The 25,122-nt window shown below is 47.9% G+C and overlaps 2 protein-coding genes across 2 annotated transcripts in view; one reads left to right on the top strand and one right to left on the bottom strand.

The window, feature by feature from the left end:
- Positions 1–22,280, top strand: part of Pde6b (phosphodiesterase 6B) — a 39,014-nt gene extending 16,734 nt beyond the window's left edge. Inside the window, exons 2-22 of the mRNA XM_038337775.1 lie at positions 1,203–1,355; positions 2,007–2,096; positions 10,299–10,439; positions 10,527–10,601; positions 11,121–11,185; positions 11,859–11,925; positions 12,289–12,336; positions 13,789–13,938; positions 14,222–14,365; positions 15,099–15,164; positions 16,077–16,223; positions 17,264–17,371; positions 17,609–17,718; positions 17,921–18,008; positions 18,451–18,551; positions 18,642–18,749; positions 19,084–19,147; positions 19,362–19,436; positions 20,025–20,108; positions 21,331–21,487; positions 22,219–22,280. Of these exons, the coding sequence (XP_038193703.1) occupies positions 1,203–1,355; positions 2,007–2,096; positions 10,299–10,439; positions 10,527–10,601; positions 11,121–11,185; positions 11,859–11,925; positions 12,289–12,336; positions 13,789–13,938; positions 14,222–14,365; positions 15,099–15,164; positions 16,077–16,223; positions 17,264–17,371; positions 17,609–17,718; positions 17,921–18,008; positions 18,451–18,551; positions 18,642–18,749; positions 19,084–19,147; positions 19,362–19,436; positions 20,025–20,108; positions 21,331–21,487; positions 22,219–22,280 (2,103 nt within the window). The remainder of the gene's footprint in view (positions 1–1,202; positions 1,356–2,006; positions 2,097–10,298; positions 10,440–10,526; positions 10,602–11,120; positions 11,186–11,858; positions 11,926–12,288; positions 12,337–13,788; positions 13,939–14,221; positions 14,366–15,098; positions 15,165–16,076; positions 16,224–17,263; positions 17,372–17,608; positions 17,719–17,920; positions 18,009–18,450; positions 18,552–18,641; positions 18,750–19,083; positions 19,148–19,361; positions 19,437–20,024; positions 20,109–21,330; positions 21,488–22,218) is intronic.
- A 1,751-nt stretch (positions 22,281–24,031) lies between these two features.
- On the bottom strand, positions 24,032–25,122 carry Atp5me (ATP synthase membrane subunit e). The gene is made up of 4 exons (XM_038348412.2): positions 25,017–25,122; positions 24,725–24,779; positions 24,453–24,551; positions 24,032–24,116 (listed from the first exon to the last, which is right to left on the bottom strand). Exons 1-4 carry the CDS (start codon positions 25,050–25,052, stop codon positions 24,091–24,093), a joined length of 216 nt encoding a protein of 71 aa, XP_038204340.1. The 5' UTR covers positions 25,053–25,122; the 3' UTR covers positions 24,032–24,090.

The following is a 25,122-nucleotide window of genomic DNA, read 5'->3' as shown; positions in this document are numbered from 1 at the left end:
AAGTGTTGTTTGACCGGAGAGGGTTTGTGACCCACAGGTTGAGAACGGCTGATCTAAGAGTCAACTATATGGACCTGTATGAACCATCTGAGGATCAAGTGTGTGTGTGTGTGTGTGTGTCTGTGTGTATCTGTGTGCAACACATGAGGGTCAAGCGTAAAGATCTGTGTATAACATCTGAAGGTAATTTCTTGTTCTATACAGAAACGCTTCGGTATGCCTTAGTATAGTGCTTCAAGACTACTCCAGAAGCAACCTGCAGGTCAGGATCAGCCTCTAGCTAATCAGGAAATAGGCATGTCCAAACCACCAGGTATACAATTGCTACAGGACTCACCATGAGGAGCTACTCAGGATATGCCCAGAGAAAAGGGTACCCAGAGAAATTCCTTCCTTGGGACACACACCATTTCATTTCCACATGACCAAGGCCGTGTACCTACACTGTAGCCAGAAAAAGTTAGTGATCTTCTATGATAAGATGTTAGTGTCTAACTCAGTTATGTCACCTCCGTCAGGACTTGCTGCTCACCTTTCTTCTCTGCTATCAGAGAGGGTAGACATAGGAGCCCTCCTGAGCCCTCTTTGAATCTTCCCTGAGCCCAGAAATAGGTAAAACTCAGCTTATCACAGAGTCTCATGGTGGACAATGCTCTGTGGCACAGAGCTTGAGTGCAGGGCTGGTGGACAGACCCCAAGATACAGAAAACTCAGCTCCAGCTCCTCAGCCACATGTCTTAGTAATAACGTCCTGTAACAAGCCACCAGGCACAACAGGGTCCATCCTTCATTCAGTCATAGTTATCTTTCCAGGAGGAATGTGCAGCAGGTTTGGAGGGGGCTGGGGGTAGGAGACAGTCACCTGGACTAGAAGTCTAGGGGTAGGCAGTGGGGCAGACGTGAGCATCCAGGAGGCCAACTTTGCCCCAAAGTAGAGAGTTGCTAGAAAGAGGATCATATAGGGGCTATGTGGGAGGAAACCTTGGGAGACTTCTTAGGAATCAGAGGCAAAGTGAACTAGGAGCAACCTTAGGGACTGTCTGAACTCTCTTTGGCCAGAGAATGTCCTGAGTTCAGAGGTGGGGCTACCTGACGTTATAGCGCTAGTCTAGACTGTGACCTCCTAGAGCTTAGCCCCAGTGTGAAGACTTAAGAGGGCCACACCGCAGACCCCATCAATAACCTCCCTCCTCTCACTGCAGTGTCCCCACTTCTGCCCATTCGCTGATGAGCTCACCGACTATGTGACCAAGAACATTCTGTCCACACCAATCATGAATGGCAAAGATGTCGTGGCTGTGATCATGGCTGTGAACAAGCTGGATGGCCCATGCTTCACAAGTGAAGACGAAGATGTGAGTGTCCAGGAGATGCTAGAGACCCATGTCTTCACATGTGTTTGTTCTGCGTGTCTGTGTATGTACTACCTCCCAGCATGCCTTTGCTCATCTGCATGTCCCTGTCTCTTTTCATGTGGTTAACCATATCCCTCGACAAGTCTTAGTCCAGTGTGTGTCCCTCTGCTTATCTGAGTGTGTGAGCTGTGCTCCTCCTGTACAAACCTTGTCCTTCAAATCTCTGTGTATCTGTTATCCAGGTGTGTGCGCTGTGCTCCAGCTGTTCTTCTGAGTGTGTGAGCTGTGCTCCTCCAGATGTACAAACCGTGTCCTTCAAATCTCTGTGTATCTGTTATCCGGGTGTGTGCGCTGTGCTCCAGCTGTTGTTATCTGGGTGTGTGCGCTGTGCTCCAGCTGTTCTTCTGGGTATGTGCGCAGTGCTCCAGCTGTTCTTCTTGATGCATGAGTCATGTCCCTCTGCATATCTTTGTATGTGAGCCATGTCCCTGCCCCACAGGACTGAGCTTGTGTGGGCAAGTCCACCCCCATGAACTAGTATGTTTGTATGTATGTGGTAATTCTTCCAGAGCCTTTGACACGTCTCTTTTCTGTACATATATCCTTGAACATCTGGATTCCTGACTGAGCCTGTTATGATTGCTGTTTCAGGTTTTCGCAAAGTACCTGAATTTTGCTGCATTAAACCTGAAGATCTATCACCTAAGCTACCTCCACAACTGTGAGACACGCAGAGGCCAGGTACTTGCATGTGCTGGCTGGTCCTTTCCCAGCCTCCCATCTTTCTAAGTGGTTTTCTCTTTGTGAATGACTGAGACACAGTGTTGTTCAATCAATCAAAAGCATGACTCTGGCCTAGCAGGTCCAGATGTTCCTACCTGTGTCATTGCCCGTACAAAACTGAGCAGGGTCAGGGATGCTGTGCTCACCTGGGCAGGCAGGTTGTAAGGCAAACATTGAAAACAACCCTTGTTCATTCCTACAACTGACCTAGTAGGCACAGCTTCATTCGGAGCCATGGACAGACTCCACTGCTGCAAACCTTTGGAGGAGCCAACATGAATTGTAAATTAACTAAGCACAGAATCTCTTTATGGGATTGGGCCTGAACAAAGAATCTGGAATCTTTTTGCTTTGCATGTGATAGAAACTTGAGTGTCAGACAGGGTAGTGTGCTGGGGTTTTGAAACACATATCAGTGTGCCATAGGCTACAACACAAGAGTTCAGAAGAGGTCTCAAGGCAAAGTTGTCCTACCTGAGTCTTTGCCTGTGGGAGCCTTTGAGAAATCCCAAACAAGCTGGAGTGAGAGTGCATGTCTGTATCCTAGCACTCACGAGTCAGAGGCAGGGTGTCTTAATCAGTGCTCTATTGCTGTGGAGATACACCGTGACCACAGCATCTCTTATAAAGGGAAGCATTTAACAGGGGCTGGCTTGGAGTTTCAGAGGTTTGGTCCATTGTCATCATGGTGGGGAGCATGGCAGCACACAGGTAGGCATGGTGCTGGAGAAGCTGAGAGTTCCACATCTGAATCCAAACACAGCAGGAAGAGCTATACTGGGCCTGGCTTGAGCTTCTGAAATCTCAAAGCCCACCCCAGTGGCATAATTCTTCCAACAAGACCATAAGATTATATGAGTTAATTTTGGGTTTGGATTTGTGGCATGTTTATTTTTGGACTGTGGTCTTACTGTATCATGTAGTCAGGTCTTGAAATGCTGGGCTTCAGTGATCCTCTCACATTAGTCTTGGGCTAACTGAAACTACAGATGCATACCCCAAATCTAGTTTATATTAACTGACTTTGAAATGCTGAGCTGGTCTTACATAATCAGGGTCATTGGGGTATAACTGTTTGGTAAGCAATGTAGTGACAATTGGGGTATAAAATTTAATAACAATTACATTATTGTTACAGCATTAGACTGGTTCTGCCTATATTCTTTCTTTTCTGAGACAATGACTTGCTTTGTAATCCAACTTGCTATGTATTGTCTCCCAAGTGCTAGAATTATGGGTATGTACTACCACGAGTGGTTGTTTTTGCCAGTGTTCAGTTAAGAATTTTTTGTATCTAGAGTCAGGCATGGTGGCACATGCCTTAATTCCAGCACCTGGGAGGCAGAGGCAGGCAGATTTCCATGAGTTTGAGGCCAGCCTTGTCTACAGAGCAAGTTCCAAGATAATAGGGGTTATATAGAGAGATCTTGTCTCAAAAATAAAATTTTAAAAATATTTTTATATCTGTGTTAATGAGATATATGGATGTGCAGTTTTTCTTCCTTGTGAAATCTTTTTTAAAAGGTTTATTTTATTTTTGTTATTTGTGTGTGTGTGTGTGTGTGTGTGTGTGTGTGTGTGTGATGTGCTCATAAGTACAGTTGTCTGAAGAGGCCAGAAGTGTGATATCTTCTGGATCTGGAGTTACAGGTAGTTATGAGCTACCTAATGTGGATGCTAGGAACAGAACTTAAGTTCTCTGCGAAAGTACGTGCTTTCAACACTGAGTCCTCTCTCCAGCCCTAGCCTTGTGATGTTTTTATTTGACTTTGCTATCTGGGTAGTGCTGGCCTCAGAGAGCATGTTAGGCAGTCTTACCCATTCTGAAACACAGAAGAGAAGCAGACCTCTCTCACAGCTCACAGTGCTGTTGTGACCCCACATGTATAGAAGACTTTAGCCACACCCCAATCAACCAGTCATTTCTGCAGCAGAGTGTCCTCTGATTCAGTTCAACTCTGACTGATGCTATCTGCATGGAGATAGTCAGACCCAACTGGTCAAGCACTCAGTCTCAAAGACTGTGCCACTTCTGGTGCAAATGTGAAACTCTAGTTTATTATCTGTGTTTCTGACCGACCAGTTATAAGGCAAATATTAGTTCATTTTCTTCTGCTATAACAAAATATCTGAAGTAGGCATTTAACAGAGAAAATAGATTTAGCTTAGCCAGGTGGTAGTGTAATCCGATCACTTGGGAGGCAGAAGCAGGTGAATCTCCATGAGTTCGAGGCCAGCCTGGTCCACAGAGCGAGTTCTAGAAATGGCTTCATAGCTACTGAGAAACTCTTGTCTCCAACAAAGAAAATAGATTTAACTCAGCCGGGTGGTGGTAGCGCACTCCTTTAATCCCAGCACTTGGGAGGCAGAGGCAGGCAGATCTCTGTGAGTTTGAGGCCAGCCTGGTCTACAGAGCGAGTTCCAGGACTGGCTCCATAGCTACTGAGAAACCCTATCTCGAAAAAAAAATAGATTTAGCTCAATTATAGAGGTTCAAAGGCATGGTGTCAGCTTCTGCTCAGTTTTCACAAAGGTCTCCTGGTACCATTGGGCTCAACTCGGTGATTTGGGAGAACACAGTTCAGCCATAGAATTTCTTCAGTTGTTTTTAAATTTTTTGTTGTTGTTATAATTGCTGTTATCCAGGTTTTGTTTTGTTTGTTTGGGATGCGGTGTTTGGTTTTGACTTTTGCCATACCAGCAAAACATACTAGGTGAGAAAAAAGACCATCCCACAAGCTAGACAAGTGTTCTTCCTACCACCAAGCTACACCTCTCAGCTCTCTCCTGCTGACTTTGGGAGTCTCTAAGACAATTTCTCAGGCTGAGCCTTCCTGATACTTGGGTGTGGTATCTTATTAAAATGACACCTACAGGTGGAACGCATGCAGCAACCTCCTAACTAAATCTGTTCCTGTGACCTTCCCAAGTATTTCTTGTACCACCCCTCCCAACCTTGGGTGAGACATGAAGACTAGAGAAGTGGCAGATGTCTAACAACCCTTCCCTGGTATGATTGGCAAGCTAACCATTAAAGCACATGGCATATCCAAGACAACTCCTTTTTCCTTGTGTCTGTGAGAAACAGTAGGATTTCTTTCAACTTTTTTACCTCAAAAGTCTGTGAGTTCCTGTAAGTAAAGCCCACGAATGTATAGGCCCCCAAGATTGGGCCTGGACCATTTCTGGCCTTCAAGCATGGCTACACAGTCTTTTCCTACGGCTTACTCTCTATGGGCCCAATGGCAGATGAGCTGGTCTCTCTCTGGATCATTTTACCTCCTTCTCAGACTGGTGGAGTCCTCATGTCCTTGATTTCCTGCTAGGTCTAAGTCACTGATGCTCAGTCTGTATCCTCACGACTTAACAAATGATTACAAACATTCCTGACCCTATCCTGGAAATTCCCATTCTTCTGTAACCACAAAGAATGTTCTTACACCCACAATCACTCCAAACATGGCTCCCCAAGGATCCCTGGGCCTGGCTTGAGTAACATGGCAGACATAGCCTACTAAGAGTTTTTTGTTGGAGCCCAGAAACACCAGAGGGCCAGTGTCGTTCATCCAAGCTAGGAGAAATCACCCAGGGGAAACCCAGCCTGAGACCAGAGCAGCCCTATAAACTGGTCATATGAATTTTATCCAGTCCAAAGGTCCAGGCACATCCTCTGCCTTAGGTGGAGGTCATCTTATCTGTCTGCTTTAGGACTGCTATCTGAGAGGATTTACCCTTGCCTGTTCCTCCATCCCTTTTCTCCGAGGATTAAAGGGAGCTACCTGGACCCTAGCCTACCATTCAAAGTCAAGTCTACCATGTATCAGGGGCCTTTCTGGGATCGCCTTATTTTGTACTATCCCCTTCTGGGAATGCAAGGGCCCTGAATCTCCAAGAAGTCAGACTTGAGGAAGATGGGGTCATGGAAAAGCTGCCTCGAGGCTCAGACTTTAACCAGCATTTGCAGAATCCTGCCTTACTTTCTTTCTTTTCTGGTCAGAGAGAACACTGGCATTTGGGGGGTTACCTATAGATTTTTAAATCTTCTGTTGGTTCTGATTAGATTCAAAGGAGCAATTCTTCTGCTCATGGGACCAAAGACTAGATGGGGGCCCTATAGATGCAAGTCTATGGCCTCAGATAGTGTTTGCATGGCAGGGGTGCACCGATTCATAGTGAAGGGAGGACTGGCCAATACCAGAGAAGGAATAAAGTCAGGGCCTCACATTTCCAAATTGTAAGTAAGGAAATGTTCATGAGGCAGAAATCAGTGAGGAGGGAGCCAGTCTGGAATGCCCACCATGGTGTCTCTAGACACAGAATGGGAAGAGAAGAGCTGTGGTTTCCGTATCCTTCCAGTATTACCCCAAGAGCAGAGACCAGAACAGAAAATGAGAAAGGTCAGGAGCAGTGGTGAGTCTTTGTTTTTATTTTTTGTTCTTTCCAGCCCCCCTCCCCTTTTTCCTTTTGAAACCGTCTTGTGTAGCTCACTTTGCTCTTATACTCACTATGTGGTAGATGCTGGTCTAGATTGTCCTGCATCCATTTCTTAAGTTCCAGGATTATTGGAATGAGCCACCATACCAGGCTCTATCTTTGTTCTTAGTATAATATTTTAACTTACAAGTTTACATGATTTAATTTTAATAATGGCTAGTTTTAACACCTGACTCCCAGGATTCCTAGATATTCAACAACCAGTTCTTAGTGCACCGTGAAGTGAAGGCCTCAATACTGATGCTAAAGAGGACCAGGTAAGGTGTCTTAGTTTATTTCCTATTGCTGTGGAAAAACATCATGGACAAAAGTTAACTTGTAAAACAAAGTGTTTCAGTTGTGCTTGCAATTTCAGAGGGTCGGAGTCCATAATTGTAGCAGAGCAAAGGCATGGTAATAAGAACAACTGAGAGTTTACATCGTGATGAGAGAGAGAGAGAGAGAGAGAGAGAGAGAGAGAGAGAGAGAGAGAGAGAGAGAGAGAGAGAGAGAGAGAAAACCCTGGAAATTGAACAAGTCTTTAAAAACCCCCAAACCTGACCCAATCACACACCTCCTCCAAGGCCATACCTCAATTCCTCATAATATTTCCCAAGCAATAGTTCTGGGTAGAATATATAGGTTTTATCAACTTATATATTCCAAATATATCAGACTATGAAATGGAGCCAAATCAATTAGGTTTTCCACAAAAGCACCAAGATCACACAATAGGGTAGAGGTCACTGAATGACGGTCTTCACATACTGCAGAAAGAAAACAAACCTGATCTTAACTCTTGTGTAAGAACCAATTCAAAGGGGATGATAGGATGAAGATGTGGAAATAGAAAACAGGAAGAAAGTCTCCCATATTTTAAAGCCAAAAAATTCATGTGAGCACGAAATCCAACATCCTTGAAGTCCAAGTGCTCCTATGGCTTTGCCCCAAGTGCCTTTCCACTGAGGCTCTGGTACTGGCCTCAGACACTCCTCTCTTGCTTACGATCAAGGATGCTCTTTTTGGCATCAGAGTTGGGGTAAGCCTGAGATAGGCTATTCAGAAGAGCTAAGTGTCTGGGTAGAAAGGAAGAAAGGACTGGCAAGGGCTAAGGCCAAGGGTCCTTTGGGCATAGAGTAGAGCAGAGACTTCAGCAGTGAGTGCCCACCAGTCAGGGAGGGAGATGCAAAGCCTGGGTGCCTCTCCCACAGGAGGAGCCCCTGACAGGGATGCTGTACCTCAACAAAGCATGCTGCTCCTGCCTGCAAAGCTGCTGTGTGAAGCCAGAGGCTGCTGATACACAGGTCCTGAGCACTGTGATCATAGGCCAGCAGGGTTGTCAGGCAAGCAGAGCAATCCTGGGGTCCTGATCTGACCCAGGTAATGGCACATGCTTGATCTTCCTTCGATTACTGTGTATGCCAGAGACCATTGGAAACATAAAAATGAAAACAAGAAGAAAGGTACAGAAGGCTTGTAATGATCTCAGTCCGACTGCCTTGGATGTGCCTCTCCCCTCCGGGCCTTCATTTCCTCAGGGTCTCAACAGACCTTGTTTTCCCAACTGGATATGTGATGGCATTCACAGAACACGTAATCTCTTGGGGAACCAAGCCACAGAGGGAAGGCGATATGAGACCTCTAAAGGGGGCAAGAGAAAAGGAGGCTAGCCCTGGACACTGTGGTCCCTAACTCCGTCCCTCTCCCCGAGAGAATAGTTTGAGCTACCAACTCTCGTATGACTCCAAAGTCAAATATGCGGTTGAATCTGCCGCCAGCAGCTGTGACAAACACCCCAAACACCAGTGAGAGGTTGGCCCTGACTACCTAGGAAATAAAGCTCTGGGAATATCTAAGGACAGGCCTTGGTGACTCACTTATGTGCCATTCACTCACACACCACATGCTCACACTCAATACCCATACACTTCCACTCATACAGCCACACATGCACGCTCACAGGCTTACACACTCTTCACGCATGTACACACACGTGCGTGCACATGTACATACATATACACATGCAATCAGCCAGGTGTTTTTCTGAGACACCACGAATGTCATCACCCCACGTCCTAAGATCAGGAGCCCATGTTCCCTTCCGTCCCAAGACTATCCAAGCAGAGTGGCCACACTTCAAGGTTGTGACACTCAACTTTGTCACGGAGAAGCAAGGCTGAGGTGCATAACAGGTAAGCAGAAATCAACCGTGAACAAGGCAGAGCCAAAGTGTTAGAGGCAAAGGTGGCCCTGGGAGAGCTTGGACCGAGATCTCAGGGCTGAGAACCGTGGTTTAAGCTGTCCAGGGCTAGGCTTTGGTGTAAAGGTGAAGAAGCAGTCCTGAGGCTGTCGAGATTCATGTTTCTCGGGAAATTGCAAGTAGTGTGGAAAGTGCTGAGTGTGAACTTGTGGGAGCCAGGGGTCAGGGTGTAAGGACCGGAAGGCATGCTTCTACAGCAATAAGATCTGTGTCACCCAATGAGACGGAGACTGGGAAGGGCTACCTCCTACTGAGAGGGCTATGGGATATGAGTTCATCAGGTCCAAGACGGACAGGCAGGAAGAAAGCCCCAAGGAAGGCCCATGGAGAAGGGACTCTGCTATGGACCAGGCCTCTGAGAGTCGGAGGACTGACTAGGCTGGTGGGATAGATGACTTGAGAGACTTGTGTTTGAGAATCCACGTTCTCATGGCCCAGGCTTGTGGAAGGAGATTCTGGCACCTGGTCTGGACCTATGTAGTTATTAACAAAAGTCACTTTCAAATTCACTTTGCTGAGACACGAAAGTGTCTGCTGTTTACACTGCAGACCATGGTGCCCCCTGGGCTAAACACAGAGTAGATGAGAATGGTTACTTGGATTCTTTTAGAAAGATTTATTTATTATGCATACAATGTTCTGTTAACATATATACACCAGAAGAGGCACCAGATCTCATTATAGATGGTTGTGAGCCACCATGTAGTTGCTGGGAATTGAACTCAGGACCTCTGGAAGAGAAGCTAGTGCTCTTAACCTCTGAGCCATCTCTCCAGCCCCTGGTTACTTGGATCTTTGCCATTAAAGTCCACAGTGACTTTAGTTTCCACTCATTTGCTCATTCACTGAGCACGAAGCCAGCACTAGGTAGTAAGTGTCAGCAACACACCCCAAGTAAGCCTGGAGAGCTCATCATTCAGTGGGTTTCCAGGTTCCCTCTGGAGTCAAGACACGAATAAGCCTGTATTCACAGAAAACCTTGACACTCAGTGTCCTTCTGGGATTCAGGGCCAGCTGGGCACTCTGCAGGAACTACGCTTGTAGTGTTTGTGATGCCAAGACTGAGGGGACCTGCAAAGCTGCTGAGGTCAGACAGGTCAGGCAACAGGTGTGTGTGCATGTGTGGGTGGGTGTGCATGTATGTGTGCACATGCACGTGTGTGCACGTGTGTGCACGTGTGTGCATATGTGTGTATATGTGTGTGCATGTATGTGTGTTGTGTGCGTGCGTGCATGTGTGTTGTGTGCATGCATGTATGTGTGTATGTGTGCTCGCGTGTGTATGTATGTGCATATGTGTGCGCGAGCGTGTGTGTGCATATGTGTGCATGTATGTGTGCGTGCGTATGTGTGTATGTGTGTGTGTGCCCACACATTCTCTCTCTCTCTCTGACACTCTTACTCAGAGGTGTGTGCCGCCCCTCCAGGTGCTGCTCTGGTCAGCCAATAAGGTATTTGAAGAGCTGACAGACATCGAAAGGCAGTTCCACAAGGCCTTCTACACTGTTCGGGCCTACCTAAACTGTGACCGGTACTCAGTGGGCCTCCTGGACATGACCAAGGATAAGGTGAGGTCTCACATTCTCAGGTGCCTTCTTCCTATGGGGGCACAGTTCGCAGACTGAGCATTCCTTTCTCTCCTCTTCTCTGCCCAGGAATTCTTTGATGTCTGGCCTGTGCTGATGGGGGAAGCCCAGCCATACTCAGGCCCACGGACACCGGATGGCCGGGTAAGTCAAGCTGATAGGTGGCAAGCACCCCACAATGGGGCTCCCCTGAAAAGGATAAGGAAATAGAGTAGCCTCAAATACCTACCTGCTCTCAATTCCTGCACTGCCCAATGAAGGTGGATTCTCTAGATCAGCTTTAGCTTGCCAGAGTTCCTATAAACATTGTGACATGCTTGCACATGAATTTTAGTGTATGTGTGGAGTATGGTCCTAGATGGTGTGAGGTTAAATGTGATAAAGGAAAAATAGATCTAAACCTGAATGTGCAATGCACATCTATGAGTATGAGTGCCAGAGAGAATGTATGGGCAGGCACACACACACACACACACACACACACACACACATATACACATACACACACATGCATAATTACATGGGGCTGTGCATGTGTCATCTGTGGATCCAGATCTTTGTGCACAGTTGTGTCTGGGTACTTGCTATTCTCTTTTCCCTTCAACAAAGACTCTACTGAGAAGCTGACCAGGAGTCCCTACACTGATGTGTTCTGTTTCTTAGGAAATTGTCTTCTACAAAGTCATTGATTATATCCTCCATGGCAAGGAAGACATCAAAGTCATTCCGTAAGTGCTGGGATTTGACAGATGGTTCACTCCAGAATGGAACATCCCCCAAACCAACCTCTGGATTAGCCATCTCCAGGGTGTCTATGTAGAGCCAGCACGGCTTTCCCAGGACAGTGAGGAGGAACACAGGCAAATGAAGAGGGAAGTGACGAGCCTAAGACACTTAGATATCTGAAGCAGATATCTAGGGAGTCAAGTGAGCTGTCCAGATGGCCCCAGCAGCAGCAGCAACTCAACCATCTCAGCCCTGGCAGGTAAAGGTGAGGCCATCATCACACTCCAAAGGAAAGTCTGGTACAGAGCACAGGTCTAGAGGGACAATGAGCCTATGTTTATGTGGCCAATGACTTCATGAACCTATAAGTCTGTCAACATCCCAAACAGGCTCCAAGAAGGAAGTAGACTTCAGGTATCAGGACTGCAGTCTGCAGAGTCAGCTGACTCTCCAGAGGCCAGCTGAAGTCGGGAGCCTCCAGAAAGGGAGGAAACCCTGCAAAATGAGGAAATCCAACATGGCAGAATGGAAGGAACCTCCTCCTGGCTTCCTCAGTCCTCATCAGTTTCCTACCCCTCCCACCTGAGCTCAGAAAAGGGCATGAAGTGAACTCAAGCTCTGGTTCATCTCACAGTCTAAGCATCTATTCCTCTGACCTCTGCTCTTTTCCCACAGCACACCCCCAGCCGATCACTGGGCCCTGGCCAGTGGCCTCCCAACCTACGTAGCAGAAAGTGGATTTGTGAGTACTCCTCTCCAGGCCCTGGCTTGTCCTTGCCGGTGCTGCAATGCCTGCTTGCCTACTGCCTCCTGCTAGCCCTTCCCTTCCTGCTAGCCCGTCCTGCTAGCCCTTCCTGTTAGCCCTTCCTGCTAGCCCTTCCTGCTAGCCCTTCCTGCTAGCCCGTCCTGCTAGCCCGTCCTGCTAGCCCTTCCTGCTAGCCCTTCCTGCTAGCCCTTCCTGCTAGCCCGTCCTGCTAGCCCTTCCTGCTAGCTGCTACTCACCTTGCCTAGTTAGAAGCTCCTCTCATAGGCAAGGCTAAGTAGATTAGTGCTTGTGTTTGCACACTCAGTTGCTCAGAATGGAATTGCTTCTGATCCTTCCCAGATCTGTAACATCATGAATGCTTCAGCTGACGAAATGTTCAACTTTCAGGTAATCTGCCTACTCATTGTTAGAAACTGTGTTTTACTTGAAAAGAGGGTATTTTGTTTCAGTAATGGTGGATTGAATTAGGTTTTTCCACATCAGGAACAACTTTAAGGAGCTGGGGAGGTGGCTCAGTAGGTAAAGTGTTTTCTACGCAAGCATGAGGATCTGAGTTCTAATCCCTAGGACCCACGACAAACAAACAAACAACAGGCATGGTAGTGTGTAACTATAATCCCAGTGCTAGGTTGTGGGGTGAGAAGCAGGAAGGACAAGATAATTCAGGGGGCTTGGTGGCCATTTAATCTAGCCAGTCAGTGAGCTCCAGTTTCAGTGAGAGGCCCTACCTCATGGAAATAATTGGAAAGCAATAGAGGAAAACCTTCAACACGGACTTCTGGCCTCCACATGCATGCACATGGACGCGCACATGTGTATAATATACACACAAGTAAAACAACTTCCCTCATATCTGTAAGGCTGAGGCAGAAGGATTGCTTCAAATTTGCTTCCAAAGTCAACCTGGAATCAAAAAACAAAAGAAAAATAAAAGAACAATTTCATTCTCAGTGACTAAGAAACATACCAGAAATGTGTATTTGTACTTCCAGGTCTACAACTGGGGTGATTTTATGTGGGTTCAGTTAGAATCTGTTGGTCTTGGCTAGACGCAGGTGATCTTGTCTTAGTCTCAGGTGACCTTATCTGATCTCAACTGATCTTGACTGGACTCAAGAAAGCTTATCTGGGCTAAGTGGATTCTGTCTGGTCTCATCTGGTCTAGTCTGGTTTTAGTTTATCTTCCCTGGGTTCATCTGGGCTCAGTTGTTTAGGAGAAGTCAGCTAATCTTTAGGCTCACTCAACCTTGGCAGGACTCAACTGAATTTTCTTTGGTATCCACTTGATTGAACCTGGTCTGGTGAACTTCTCTGGCCTGGGACTAATGAGGGTTTAGAGTTTCTCGGCTCTACCTGTCTTCATCCAGGGTTTGGGTAAACACGCCCAGGGCCACATAGCACTTTCCTGAGGGAGGTCATGTTAGGAACATGCTATGTCACAACAAACTCTTGAAGGAACAGGTCAAAAAAATAGTATCCATATTTCATGTTGGAAGACATAATAAACCAACTATATAATGTTCAGAGTCCAATGTAAAGTGGAAATGTGGGTTCATTTGTTGAGCAATTAGTAAGAGCTTTAAGAGCAAGGCTTCTAAGAAGTACTCGTGGAGACTAGACCCCTTATGTGCTCTTGACATTTGCTACGGTGGGGAAATTGCTTCCTCCAGCCCATAAAACTACAACACAAAGCCTATGAAGATAAAATTCACAGACAGTAAGAGTGAAGAGACAGTATTCAAGCTCTGAGAGCAGAGAAACCGAGATCTACCAGCACCCCCAGGTACCAAGTCTCATCAGACCACACCTGAAGCAGCCTTTTTCTCTCTGCTCCTGCAGCAGGGGCCCCTGGATGATTCTGGGTGGGTGATAAAGAACGTTCTCTCCATGCCCATCGTCAACAAGAAGGAGGAGATAGTGGGGGTAGCAACCTTCTACAACAGGAAAGACGGGAAACCTTTCGACGATCAAGATGAAGTTCTCATGGAGGTAAATATCCAGCACCACACATGGACAAATATGACCATCTCTGATGGTGTGGGGCAGCAGTGAGGATTGCCCCTCTCCACACACATCTGGACCCTGCTAAGCACTAAGTCAGAGAGAAGGGACAAGGATAGTTCCCCAAAGTTCTCTCTCTGGAGACCTCATTCGGAGGCATCCACCGTACTGCAGCAGTGTGGGAAACTGGCCACTGAGTCACAGGTGTAGAACACAGTAAGCAGTCACCAGAGTGACTTGCTAATGGGGGGACACTGTTGTCTCCCTCCAGTCTCTGACACAGTTCCTGGGATGGTCAGTGCTGAATACCGACACCTACGACAAGATGAACAAGCTGGAGAACCGTAAGGACATCGCGCAGGACATGGTTCTGTACCATGTGCGGTGCGACAAAGACGAAATCCAGGCAATCTTGGTAATGTGCCTGGCATTCTATGGGGCCCCTTTGTCTGGGAAGAAAGGGAGATCATTGATAACGGCATATCTTTGGGACCCAGGCTACGTCTAACTCTGATCCTGCATACATACTGTACAACTCAGACACTCCCTGTGTCTCATCCTAAGCAGTGAGCAGGGGTGACCAGAGCCTTCCTATACCATCATTATTCCACCTGTAATCCGTGTGTGTCACTAAGGACAGCACAGGGAAAAGAAGAAAAGTTAGGGTTCCCAGAACTGACCGCTTATACCTGGAACTGAGGGTGTCTGAGCACAAGGAGACTGCTGTTCTTCAGTGATCAGGAGCCGTGTGTTCAACATGTTCCATGACGGCACATCATCATTCTGGTACATTTCCCGGGTGAAGGTGATGTTGCCACTGTCACATGGGTAAAGGCAACACTGCCACTGACACACTTATGGATGGGCATGATACTGCCATCCTGTCACATGACGTGATACTTGACAGTCACTTTGTTACAGTCATAGGGTAACGATAATACTATCGTCCTGTCCCTTGTGGGGGAATGGTAATGAGTTCACTGTGTAACATTTGTGGAATGAAGGGGTTCCTGTCACTCTGTCATTCCTAGGGTAAGGGTGATATTGCCAGCCTATCACATGGGGTACGGGTGACACTGTAACTCTGGCATATAGGGTGAAGTGATACTATCACTCAATCCCACAACTCACCTGTCACTCTCTGTTAGCCAACAAGGGATCGCCTGGGAAAAGAGCCCGCCGACTGTGAGGAGGATGAGCTGGGGAAAATCTTGGTGAGAACCGCTTCCAGTGGACACAAGCTGCTCTTATGGGTGGCAGGAGGGAGCCCTGACACACACAGCATCCTCTCATGACGTTAGTGTTACCTGTGTAGGAATGTCCACACTTCCCAACAGAGGTGACAGTATTGACTCTGAGAGTGTCCAGCTGGAGTCTACTTGATACCTGCCCTGCTGAGTGACTCTGTCTGCCTTCCTGCCTCCTCTGTGTTTCCCAGAACCAGGCATGTTTTAGCTCGTGCAGGCACAATTTGGGCCAAGTGTCCATCTGTGCTGCCTCCCTACAGGAGTAACCAGGGGCTACATCCCCTAGTTTAGGTATAGCTGTGTTCATATGTTTACATACTTCTGTGTGCACTTGTGTATTCATGCATGTGTGTGTATAGGCACATACAGACACGTTTGTGTGTCTCACAGAGAATATCCCTACATCAACTTGACAGTTATGGGACACCTACCTTTTCCTATCACCTGTGTGATTTACCTGTTTGTTTTACTGAATAGTTTTGGAGTTTATTGATGCATTCAAAACATGTTCTGAGTACCAATGGTTCTGTGTGCCGTGAGTGTGCACATATGTTCCCATGTGTCCAGATGGGTAGGTCTGAATCTACATATGTGCCTCTATAACTTTTTGTGTACATATCTTTATGTTTGCTTTTCCAATATCACTGCTACCAAGTCAGGCAAGCATATCACCTTCTAGTCACCTGGCGGGTAGAAACAGTGCAATAGGGTGGGTTGGGACAATATGAGTGATCTAGCTATAAATTTGAGCAATGGAAGGCAGACATCAGCAGAGATACCTGAGTGTCTTCCTGGACAAAGGCTCAGAGAAAAAGAAAGGTTAAGAACCAGTGGGGGTGTGGTAGGCTTGCTTCCCTCAGCCCATAATCTCTCTTACAGAAAGAAGAACTCCCAGGGCCTACCCAGTTTGACATCTATGAGTTCCACTTCTCCGATCTGGAGTGTACTGAGCTGGAGCTAGTCAAATGTGGCATCCAGATGTACTATGAGCTGGGTGTAGTCCGCAAGTTCCAGATTCCCCAGGAGGTGGGAGATAAGAGGAGGTGGAGGGGTGGTTAAGGGTTACAGGTTCCCTAAGAGGTGAAAGGCATGTGGTGATTGAGGGGGGTGGTCCATGGGTTCCAAAGACAGTGTTGGTGGCAAATATGTCCATCGCAGAACCAGTGGAATATACCTAGAATAAGTGATTGGATGGATGGATGGATGGATGGAAAATTTGTTTATTAGGTGTTCCAAACAACATTTTTATTGTGGCATCATAGGAAAACAGGGAACTTGCATAGGATCCTGGGGGAATTGCAGCAGCTGCTCGCTAGAATAGAACGCGCATAGCATCCTATAGGTTTGCCTACAGAAGACCCCTCAGGGATCACCACTGGGAGGAAGGGAAGCTTATTACAGCTCAGAGCCCTCCCTGGGCTTCTCACTCTGTCATGCATCCAACCTCCACACCTGTGTCCCCACAGCCCACGTGAAGAATAAATAATCTCTCATGCTCCCCAGAAAACAAGAGTGACAGGCTGGTGTTTCAGAAAGGATTTTTACTAAAGTCTAAGGAAAATAGAACAGAAAAATTGTTTTTAAAAGGTAGTACCAGAATAAAAATATTTCCAAATAATTATTTGACCCTAAATATCATAATGGAAATATTAGCATGCTCCCTTAGCCTGCATTCTCTTTCTTGAAGAAAATATACAGGCGATCTACCTTCCTGCTCATAGACCACACATCTGACCCATTCAAAAGATGTTTCTGTTTTGCTTCTCAAAGTATCCCACATCCCAAGGGTCCTCTTTCCATTGAGGGTCTGGGCCATGGAGACAGAGGCATCAAATTTCTAACAGCTGGAGCTATCCTTAGCTCTACTGCGTGAGAGCCCTTCCCAAACAGGAAGGGGCCAAAAAGAACAAAGAGCAAGGGCTCTGAGGCCAACAAGACAGAAGTAGGAAAATGGGTATGACCAGCTCCACTGCAAGCAGTCTGAGAGGCTTAGGTGGATTCTCACGTGGTGTTGTTGTGTGACTCATGTGTGACTTCCAGAGCCTGCATGTCCTCTGCTCCCCCAGGTCCTGGTGCGGTTCCTGTTCTCTGTCAGCAAAGCCTATCGGAGAATCACCTACCATAACTGGCGCCATGGGTTCAATGTAGCCCAGACCATGTTTACGCTACTCATGGTATGCATGTAAACAGGATAGGGTAAGATGACTCATGGGGCTGAGGCAAAGACCGCAGCTAACTACCTTCAGGTCCAAGGATGCTCATTGCTCTTGCTCAGTCCTGGAAATGGGTGGAGGGGACCTGGGTGGGCAAAAGAATGGGCTTGGGCTAGGCCCACATTCCCTTCAACCTCTGCTTTCTGGAGTCAAAGAGCTGGGTCAGCGGTAGGACCCAGAACTGGACTTCTCCCCCAGACAGGCAAACTGAAGAGCTATTACACAGACCTGGAGGCCTTTGCCATGGTTACTGCTGGCCTGTGCCACGACATCGACCATCGTGGTACCAACAACCTGTACCAGATGAAGTAGGTTATGGGGAGGGCAGGCTCGTGGTGGGCATGGTAAACTGTAAGTCAGGTTCCCTTAGGGTCAGTCTTTGCAGTCTGGCAATCAGTACTGAGAGGGACCACCTTGAAGGTGCAGTGCCAGGTGGGTCAGACCTCATCCTAGACTGCCTTCTAACATTGATTTTTGTTGTGTCTTCTTTTTAAACAAAATATGCAACAGATCCCAGAATCCTCTAGCCAAGTTACATGGCTCCTCAATTCTAGAACGGCACCATCTGGAATTTGGAAAGTTTCTGTTGGCAGAGGAGGTTTGTTCCTGATTTGGTGATATATCCTCCTTTGGGCTGTGGCAGACAGACAGGAGACCCGGGGAAGTGTGGGTTTACCAGCGTGAGGTGCTACGGGACAGGCTCCTATCTAGAGATGTCCCCACAGGGGAAAGAGTTGCTTCAAGGGGCAGTTGCCAGGAATGCCCACTAGTAGGTACAATAGATCATGGAAATGGACAAAGATATCTGACCCAGGACACTCCCAGGAAGAGGACAGACACCAAAGGAGGACAAGGATGTCGTCTACCCTTGCTTGGAGACGTAGCCATAAGATTGATCTGGGGTCAGTATTGATCTGGGATCATGTAAACAAAGGCCAGGTTAGGGCGAGGGGAGTAGACAGAGTAGGCCCCGAGAGTCAAAACCAAGGGTACCACAGGCAACATCTGCCACAATCCGACACCACCTGGGGTCCCCACAGAGCTTGAACATTTACCAGAACCTGAACCGGCGGCAGCACGAGCATGTGATCCACCTCATGGACATTGCCATCATTGCCACTGACCTGGCCCTCTACTTCAAGTAAGAATGCATCAGGGGCAGGAGTTTGGGTGGAGCCCTCAGCCAACATGACCAATCTGTCAGCCCCTCCTCCCCTCCTTTTGGGACCAGGAAAAGAACAATGTTCCAGAAGATCGTGGATGAGTCCAAGAACTACGAAGACAAGAAGAGTTGGGTTGAGTACTTATCCCTAGAGACAACACGAAAGGAGATAGTCATGTAAGTAACAGGTCTATTGTTGGCCAGTTAGCCCTGCAGACCTCCCTAACCCCAAGGATAGGAGACTCCAAAGCAAAAGTAGCTCTCTCTAAATTGAACAAAAGCACTGGCTCAATCTGTCCGGGGATTCACGGACACCAGCACAGAATTCAGAATCAGAAAGCCTTCGTTAGAACCCTTGATCATCTCTTGCTTCATCCTCAGAGTTCCCCTTCTTTGCCTACAAGGTGGTGACTCAGGCCCAGCACCTTCCCCAGGACTGTCTCAGAGATGCTGAGAAAATGTGTTCGCTCTGTTCTCAGAAGGACATATAGTCTGCTCTGTCTGTCCACAGGGCCATGATGATGACCGCATGTGACCTGTCTGCTATCACCAAGCCCTGGGAAGTCCAGAGCAAGGTCAGGACTGATGACCATCTGGATTCAGAATAGCCCTTCACAGGTTATCCTGGGTCTTCACCTAGGGAGCTACAGGAAAATGGTGTAGATTTTTGAAGTAATTTCTGGATACAACAGTGAGAGGCACCATATGAACGCTGCCTGCAGAGCTTCAAGGGGGAGGGCCTGCTGCTCCTCAACATAGAACTCCACTGTAAGCTTTGTGTGTGCTCAGGTCGCTCTTCTGGTGGCTGCTGAGTTCTGGGAACAAGGGGACTTAGAAAGGACGGTCTTGGATCAACAGCCCATTGTGAGTATTGCTTCCAGAATCTTTCATCTTGACAGGTGAATTAGAACACTTGGTAGTGCTTCAGACCCTAGGAGTTTAAGGTCCTGAAGTCGTAACCTTGATTTGAGGGGTCATTGAAGCGAACAGGGGTAATTTGGCATCTTGTAGAATATAAATCACAAAAAATTGGAATATCCAGGTTGTGGCTCACAAGCAAGAGTCTCCAGGGCCTATGCAGTTGCACAGTATGTACAGTAGGCAGGGCAGTCTAGGGATGGCAACTCCGAGAAGGGCAACCCTGGGAAAAAGGGGAGGAGTAGAGGCAGTAGTCTATGGCAAGACAGACAATGAGGCCATTACAGTTAGGGGTAGGCCCACAGCTAACACCAGGGATGGTGTTTATCCACATATGAACTAGGAACTATATAGGTTTGCTTTGACCACTTGGGGATATGGGAGGTGAAGGCTTTATCTCCCAAGCCAGCTCTACCTGACTGGAGCAGGCTTTGGGCAAGGTTCAGACTCAGCATGAAAGAGACCTTTGCCAGCTAACAAAGTCTCATAGGGAGGAGCAGAATCCATTTCATCTACCTGTGCTTCCTCCACAAGCCCATGATGGACCGGAACAAAGCAGCTGAGCTCCCCAAGCTGCAAGTTGGCTTCATCGACTTTGTATGTACTTTCGTGTACAAGGTGCGCAGCAGAGGTGTTCTATGTGGCCTGGGGTGGACTGGCCGAGAATGGGTGGGGAATTGGCTGGACCCAGCTGTGATCTTGCAGGGACATTGGTGTGGTCTCCACCTTTATCTGATAAGGTCTCACGTGCAACTACACTTGTCCACCTACCCTATCACAACACCCATCTCTACTTGCCCAGCCAATGGTCTGTCCCAAAATTTGTGAATGTCCTTCAGAAGCACCTAGTGCACTCCTAGAAGGTCCTTACTCACCCTGAGGTCTCACTTGAAAGACCCCTGCCTCAGAGAGTCACTTTACTCACAATGGGCACACTGTCCCCAGGAAAATGACTGCAACTTGCCTACTAGGTTTGGGTGAAAACGTGGAGGTGAGCCTGAGTCTGTCTCCGCTGGCACACCCCAATACAACCTAAAGAACACGACAGCAGCTGTGTTCCTACTAGCTGATCAGGCACCACTGCATGCCAAGGGTTGAGTTCTGCTATTGATTGTAGGACACGAGGCAGGAACTTGGAGAGACTCGAAAGATAGGCCTGACTACAGTGTCCTTGTGTGGGTGCACATAACACCCCAGCTCCACCCACTCTGGTTGTCCTCGGTGATAACAGACCCCACATTGTAAGGCAGACACTGTATGATCCCAAGCAGCCAGGCAAGCAGGAAGAGGGGGGGTCCCTGGAGGCCCCACTGTCTTCCTCGGTCCATCTACATCACCTGAAAGCAGATGCAGGGCTTGTTGAAGCTTCCAGCCCTGCTGCAGCTGACATTCCCTGCTCTATTCTTGGGATGCTCATCCTGCTAGATCTCTATCAGAAGTACTTACATCCAACAGCTCCCTCTCACACAAGCTCCTATCCATCCTCCTCCTTGGGGACTATCTGGAAAGGGAAGACTTCAGAGGTTCTTTCCTATGCTGGTCGACTCTATGTGACATAGGCTAGGGTTCAGCCCCATGTGAAACAGCCTGAGGGTGGGGAACCAAGCTCACGCAGCCACTGACCTGGGGATCAGTCGTGGTCACTTACAAGCATGGTACCAGGGAATGTGGGGCCTCACTTCACCGTCCTTTTGACTTTTAAAATAAAATATGTCACAGATATGAGAGCATCCTCAGTCTGTTGAGTTTGGCGGCAGGGAAGCCCGAGGCCTTTGAAGAGTTACTATCTGAGCCCTCCAGGAGCAGGGGGACAGCACAGTGACTTCTCAGTTCCCTCTAGGAATTTTCTCGCTTTCACAAAGAGATTCTGCCCATGTATGACCGGCTGCAGAATAACAGGAAGGAGTGGAAAGCACTGGCTGATGAGTATGAGGCCAAAGTCAAGGCCCTAGAGGAAGAAAAGAAGAAGGAAGAAGACAGAATAGCAGCCAAGAAAGGTCTGGGCCCCTCAGAGTCAATGCTGTAACATGGCAGAAAATCACCAAGCAGTCAGAAAGGGAGGCTAATTCATATAGCCCAGCTGCTGAGGCTGAGGCCCTGGAGCCAAAGAATGTCCCATCCATTTATCCTGTCCTTCAAGGGACATGGCTGTTCATGCCATGCTGATAACAGATCAGACCGAAATGTGCTCTGAGACAGGAAGGCTAGCATATTCCTATACATGAGAAGGCTCACTGAACTCCTATCAACTCTTTTCTTTCATATAAGTAGTTGTTCCTTCCCAGGTGTGGTAGCACATGCCTGTAATCCCTCAAAACTATCATCAGAAACAAAAGAGCAAACTTAAATTAGACACAACACAAAGGCAAAATCAGTGAGCTAAGCAAGAGTTAAATTGGCATGGTGCTATCCTGTATCCTGTGACTCAGTTAACAACCCACTGCACCCCAGATCAGAAACCCGGTGATATTATCTTATCTTTTCCAGGGTTTATTTACCCTGGGCCTAGGGTTCTCCGTGGCCATAGCTTCTGGGTCTTGGGAGGTCAAGGCTGAAAGTAATCAGGGCGCAGTGACCGGAGAGGCTCAGGCACTAAGGCTCAGCATAATCGGCTTGGGTTGTTCTCAGATCCAGTTTAACCCCTGCAGGGAAAACCTACTGGTGTTATTAGAGGGCACCAGGTATAGAAGGCAGACAAAGAGACCACTCAGTTTATCTTCTCTTGCAGTGGGCACAGAAATTTGCAATGGTGGTCCAGCACCCAAGTCCTCGACCTGCTGTATCCTGTAAAACCTATCTGGCTTCTGGGCCCTCCTGCCACTCACCCACTGGAGACGACTCTGCAGCTTGGTATAAGACATTAGAAAGAGAAGAAAAAGATCAAATATAACTGAATATTTTTAAATTGTAAAGGTTTTTTTCAAATTAAAGCCAATTATGAATGTTAAATGGTGTAGTCCATATTTATCTGGTTTGATGAAGTTCCCACAAAGATCTTTACAAAGGGTTTGTGAATTGTCTTAAGTCAGAGCGCTACCCTTGTATATACGTGTGCATACTTGTATATACGTGTGCATACTTGTATATACGTGTGCATACTTGTATATACGTGTGCATACTTGTATATACGTGTGCATACTTGTATATACGTGTGCATACAGGTATTCAGTTCCATCTGCTTTAGCAAAGGCTTATGCCCAGGAAGTCAGAACAAAACAGAGAAGATAACCTGCCAGTTTTACACATGCTAACATCACTTGACGACACATATTTGACCCATTGAGAGCTCTGCTGGGTCAAGGCTATGAGCAGAGCTGAGATCCAATGGCAGTGGCACGAATGGGGATAGCCTGTGCTGAAAGCCTGGGTGGGATCCTCCTGAAGGAAGCAGCCAGCAGCTGTCTGCTATAAACACTGCAGATGTTTGCTGTCAGTGGGACTTCACAAGACTAGGCTTTTAGACATGCACTGTTTGGCAGAGAACAAACTCATGGGATCCCAGTGGATTTGTTTTCCCATTCCTGGGAAGAGAATACATCTAGCAGTTTGCCTTCAGCACTGGAAAGAAGTGGCAATTTAATCCTCAGAATCCCAGATAGTGGGATACCATTTCGGGGGAGCGGAGGGGGGAAGCAGCTTTTCACTCAGCCTGCTTTTTTTTATACCAAATACAGGGCTTTCAAGCACACACACGCTGTTCCTCTCAACTCACTTTAAAATCAAAAATCTCTAAACCTACGAAACCTGTACAAGGCACAAAACGGAGGGAGCAGTAACACTTCTGGTTTGCTTTTGATTGCTGTAATAACCATGACCAAGAGCAACTTGGGGGTTAAGGGTTTTTCTGGTTTACATATCTCCACAGTCCATCACTGAGGACGGACTGTCAGGACGGGAACTCAAGCAGGAGTAGAGGTAGAAACCATGGAAGGTTGCTGCTTACTGGCTTGCTCAGCTTGCTTTATAACACAGCCCAAGACCATCTGCCCAGGAGTGGTACCGCCCACAGTGGGCCGGACACTACCACATCAACCATCAATTAAGAAAATACCCCACAGACATAATCATGAGCCAATTTGCTAGACAATTCCTTGATAGAAGTTCCCTTTTCCCAGGTGACTAGTTTGTGTCAAGCTGAAAAGAACTAGTGGCCAGGATACAGGAGCCCAGGGGTACAGATGGAGGGTCACCTTCCAAGACCCTGAGGAAATTATGAGTTGGGTGGCACAAGACCCGAGTTATTGGGAAGGCATCAACCCCCACCAGCCTTGTACAGGGAGGGCCTGAGCTGCTGACAAAAGCAGTCGAGCTCAGAGCAGAGCGAGCTGCATCCAGGCAGCTAAGCCACTCTATTTCCTTGGCATCCTTGGAGTTCCCCTTGGCCTTACCATTGCACCCTCCCGAGCTGCACTTTGTGTCCATGCCAGGCAATGATCACGAATTCCTTTGAACCCGCCCCTCCCCCATAAAAACCCAGGAAACAACTGCAGAGCTGGTCTAGAAGCAAACAACCAAGGCAGTAAAGAGAGGAAGCCGGAGCATCGCACGACAAAGCTTTATTCATCCTCAGCGACTTAAGCAAGGCAAGCTCACTGGCGCTTCACTTGAGTATGCTGTCATCTTGAGCTGAAAATCGAGAAGAGACAGTGTCACACGTTATACACACTCGGGCCTCCTGCGAGGACCTCAGGATTGCATTTATAAAAAAATCCAGAATCTAATTCCAAAAGAATCTCACTTTTGACATTAAAACCATCCCTTGCATCCCAGGTGCCCAACGCCCACCCCACCTCACTGGAATCTTCAGGAAGTCAACAGAGAGGGGTCAGAGGGCCTGTTCATCGGCAGCCTCTCTGAAGGCAATGCTGCACGCACGCACGGCCTGCACACTCCACCAGACACATGGGCCACCTTGCTACTTCCAGAAAACCTGGGCGTGGGGGGTGGGGCTAAAAGCCATACCTTCTGCCCGTTCTCTTTCAATCCGTTTCAGCTCATCTAGTCTCTTCTTTTCCTCCGCCGCCACCCTCCTCTCCTCCTCTGCCCGGGGCTTTAGGTAACCTAGGGAGCGGAAGGAATTAACTTCTTCCCTGAAAATATTGCATGAATCTCCCGGTAGCTGTTCCCCCCCCCAACCTGCTCCCTGTGGGCCAAGCATCGTCCCCCTCCCCGGGAGCTGCAGGCCCCGCAATCCCACACACCCCGAATCCCGCACTCCCGGTCCCCGAACTCACTGTAGCGCTTGGCGCCGTAGGCCATGCCGAGGACCAGGGCTGAATATCGGCCGAGCTGCAGAAAAAAAAAAAGACGTTAGAGCAGAAGGCTCATTACCTGAGGATGAGGGGGATCGGAGATGGAGGAGTACGGGTAGAGGGGCACAGGGCAGGGGGTTGCAGGGGTCGCCAGGCCCGGGACTGCCTTGAGAGCACAACCAGCAGTCTCGAGGGTGGGCGATGCTAAGTCGGGGTAGCGGTAAGGGGCATTCAAGGGCTCTGAGCACCGTGCGCGACGGTGAGGTGGATTCACCTTGATGAGCGGAGAGACCTGAACTGGGGGCACCATCTTGTCCGTGACCTTCGCGCCGGAAGCTTAACTGAGGCGGAAAACACAGCAAAGAGCAAAGGCCTCCTCC

The sequence above is a fragment of the Arvicola amphibius genome, chromosome 1, assembly GCF_903992535.2.
Source record: "Arvicola amphibius chromosome 1, mArvAmp1.2, whole genome shotgun sequence".
NCBI classification, from domain to species: Eukaryota; Metazoa; Chordata; class Mammalia; order Rodentia; family Cricetidae; genus Arvicola; species Arvicola amphibius.
This window is presented reverse-complemented; position numbering and strand designations above follow the sequence as displayed.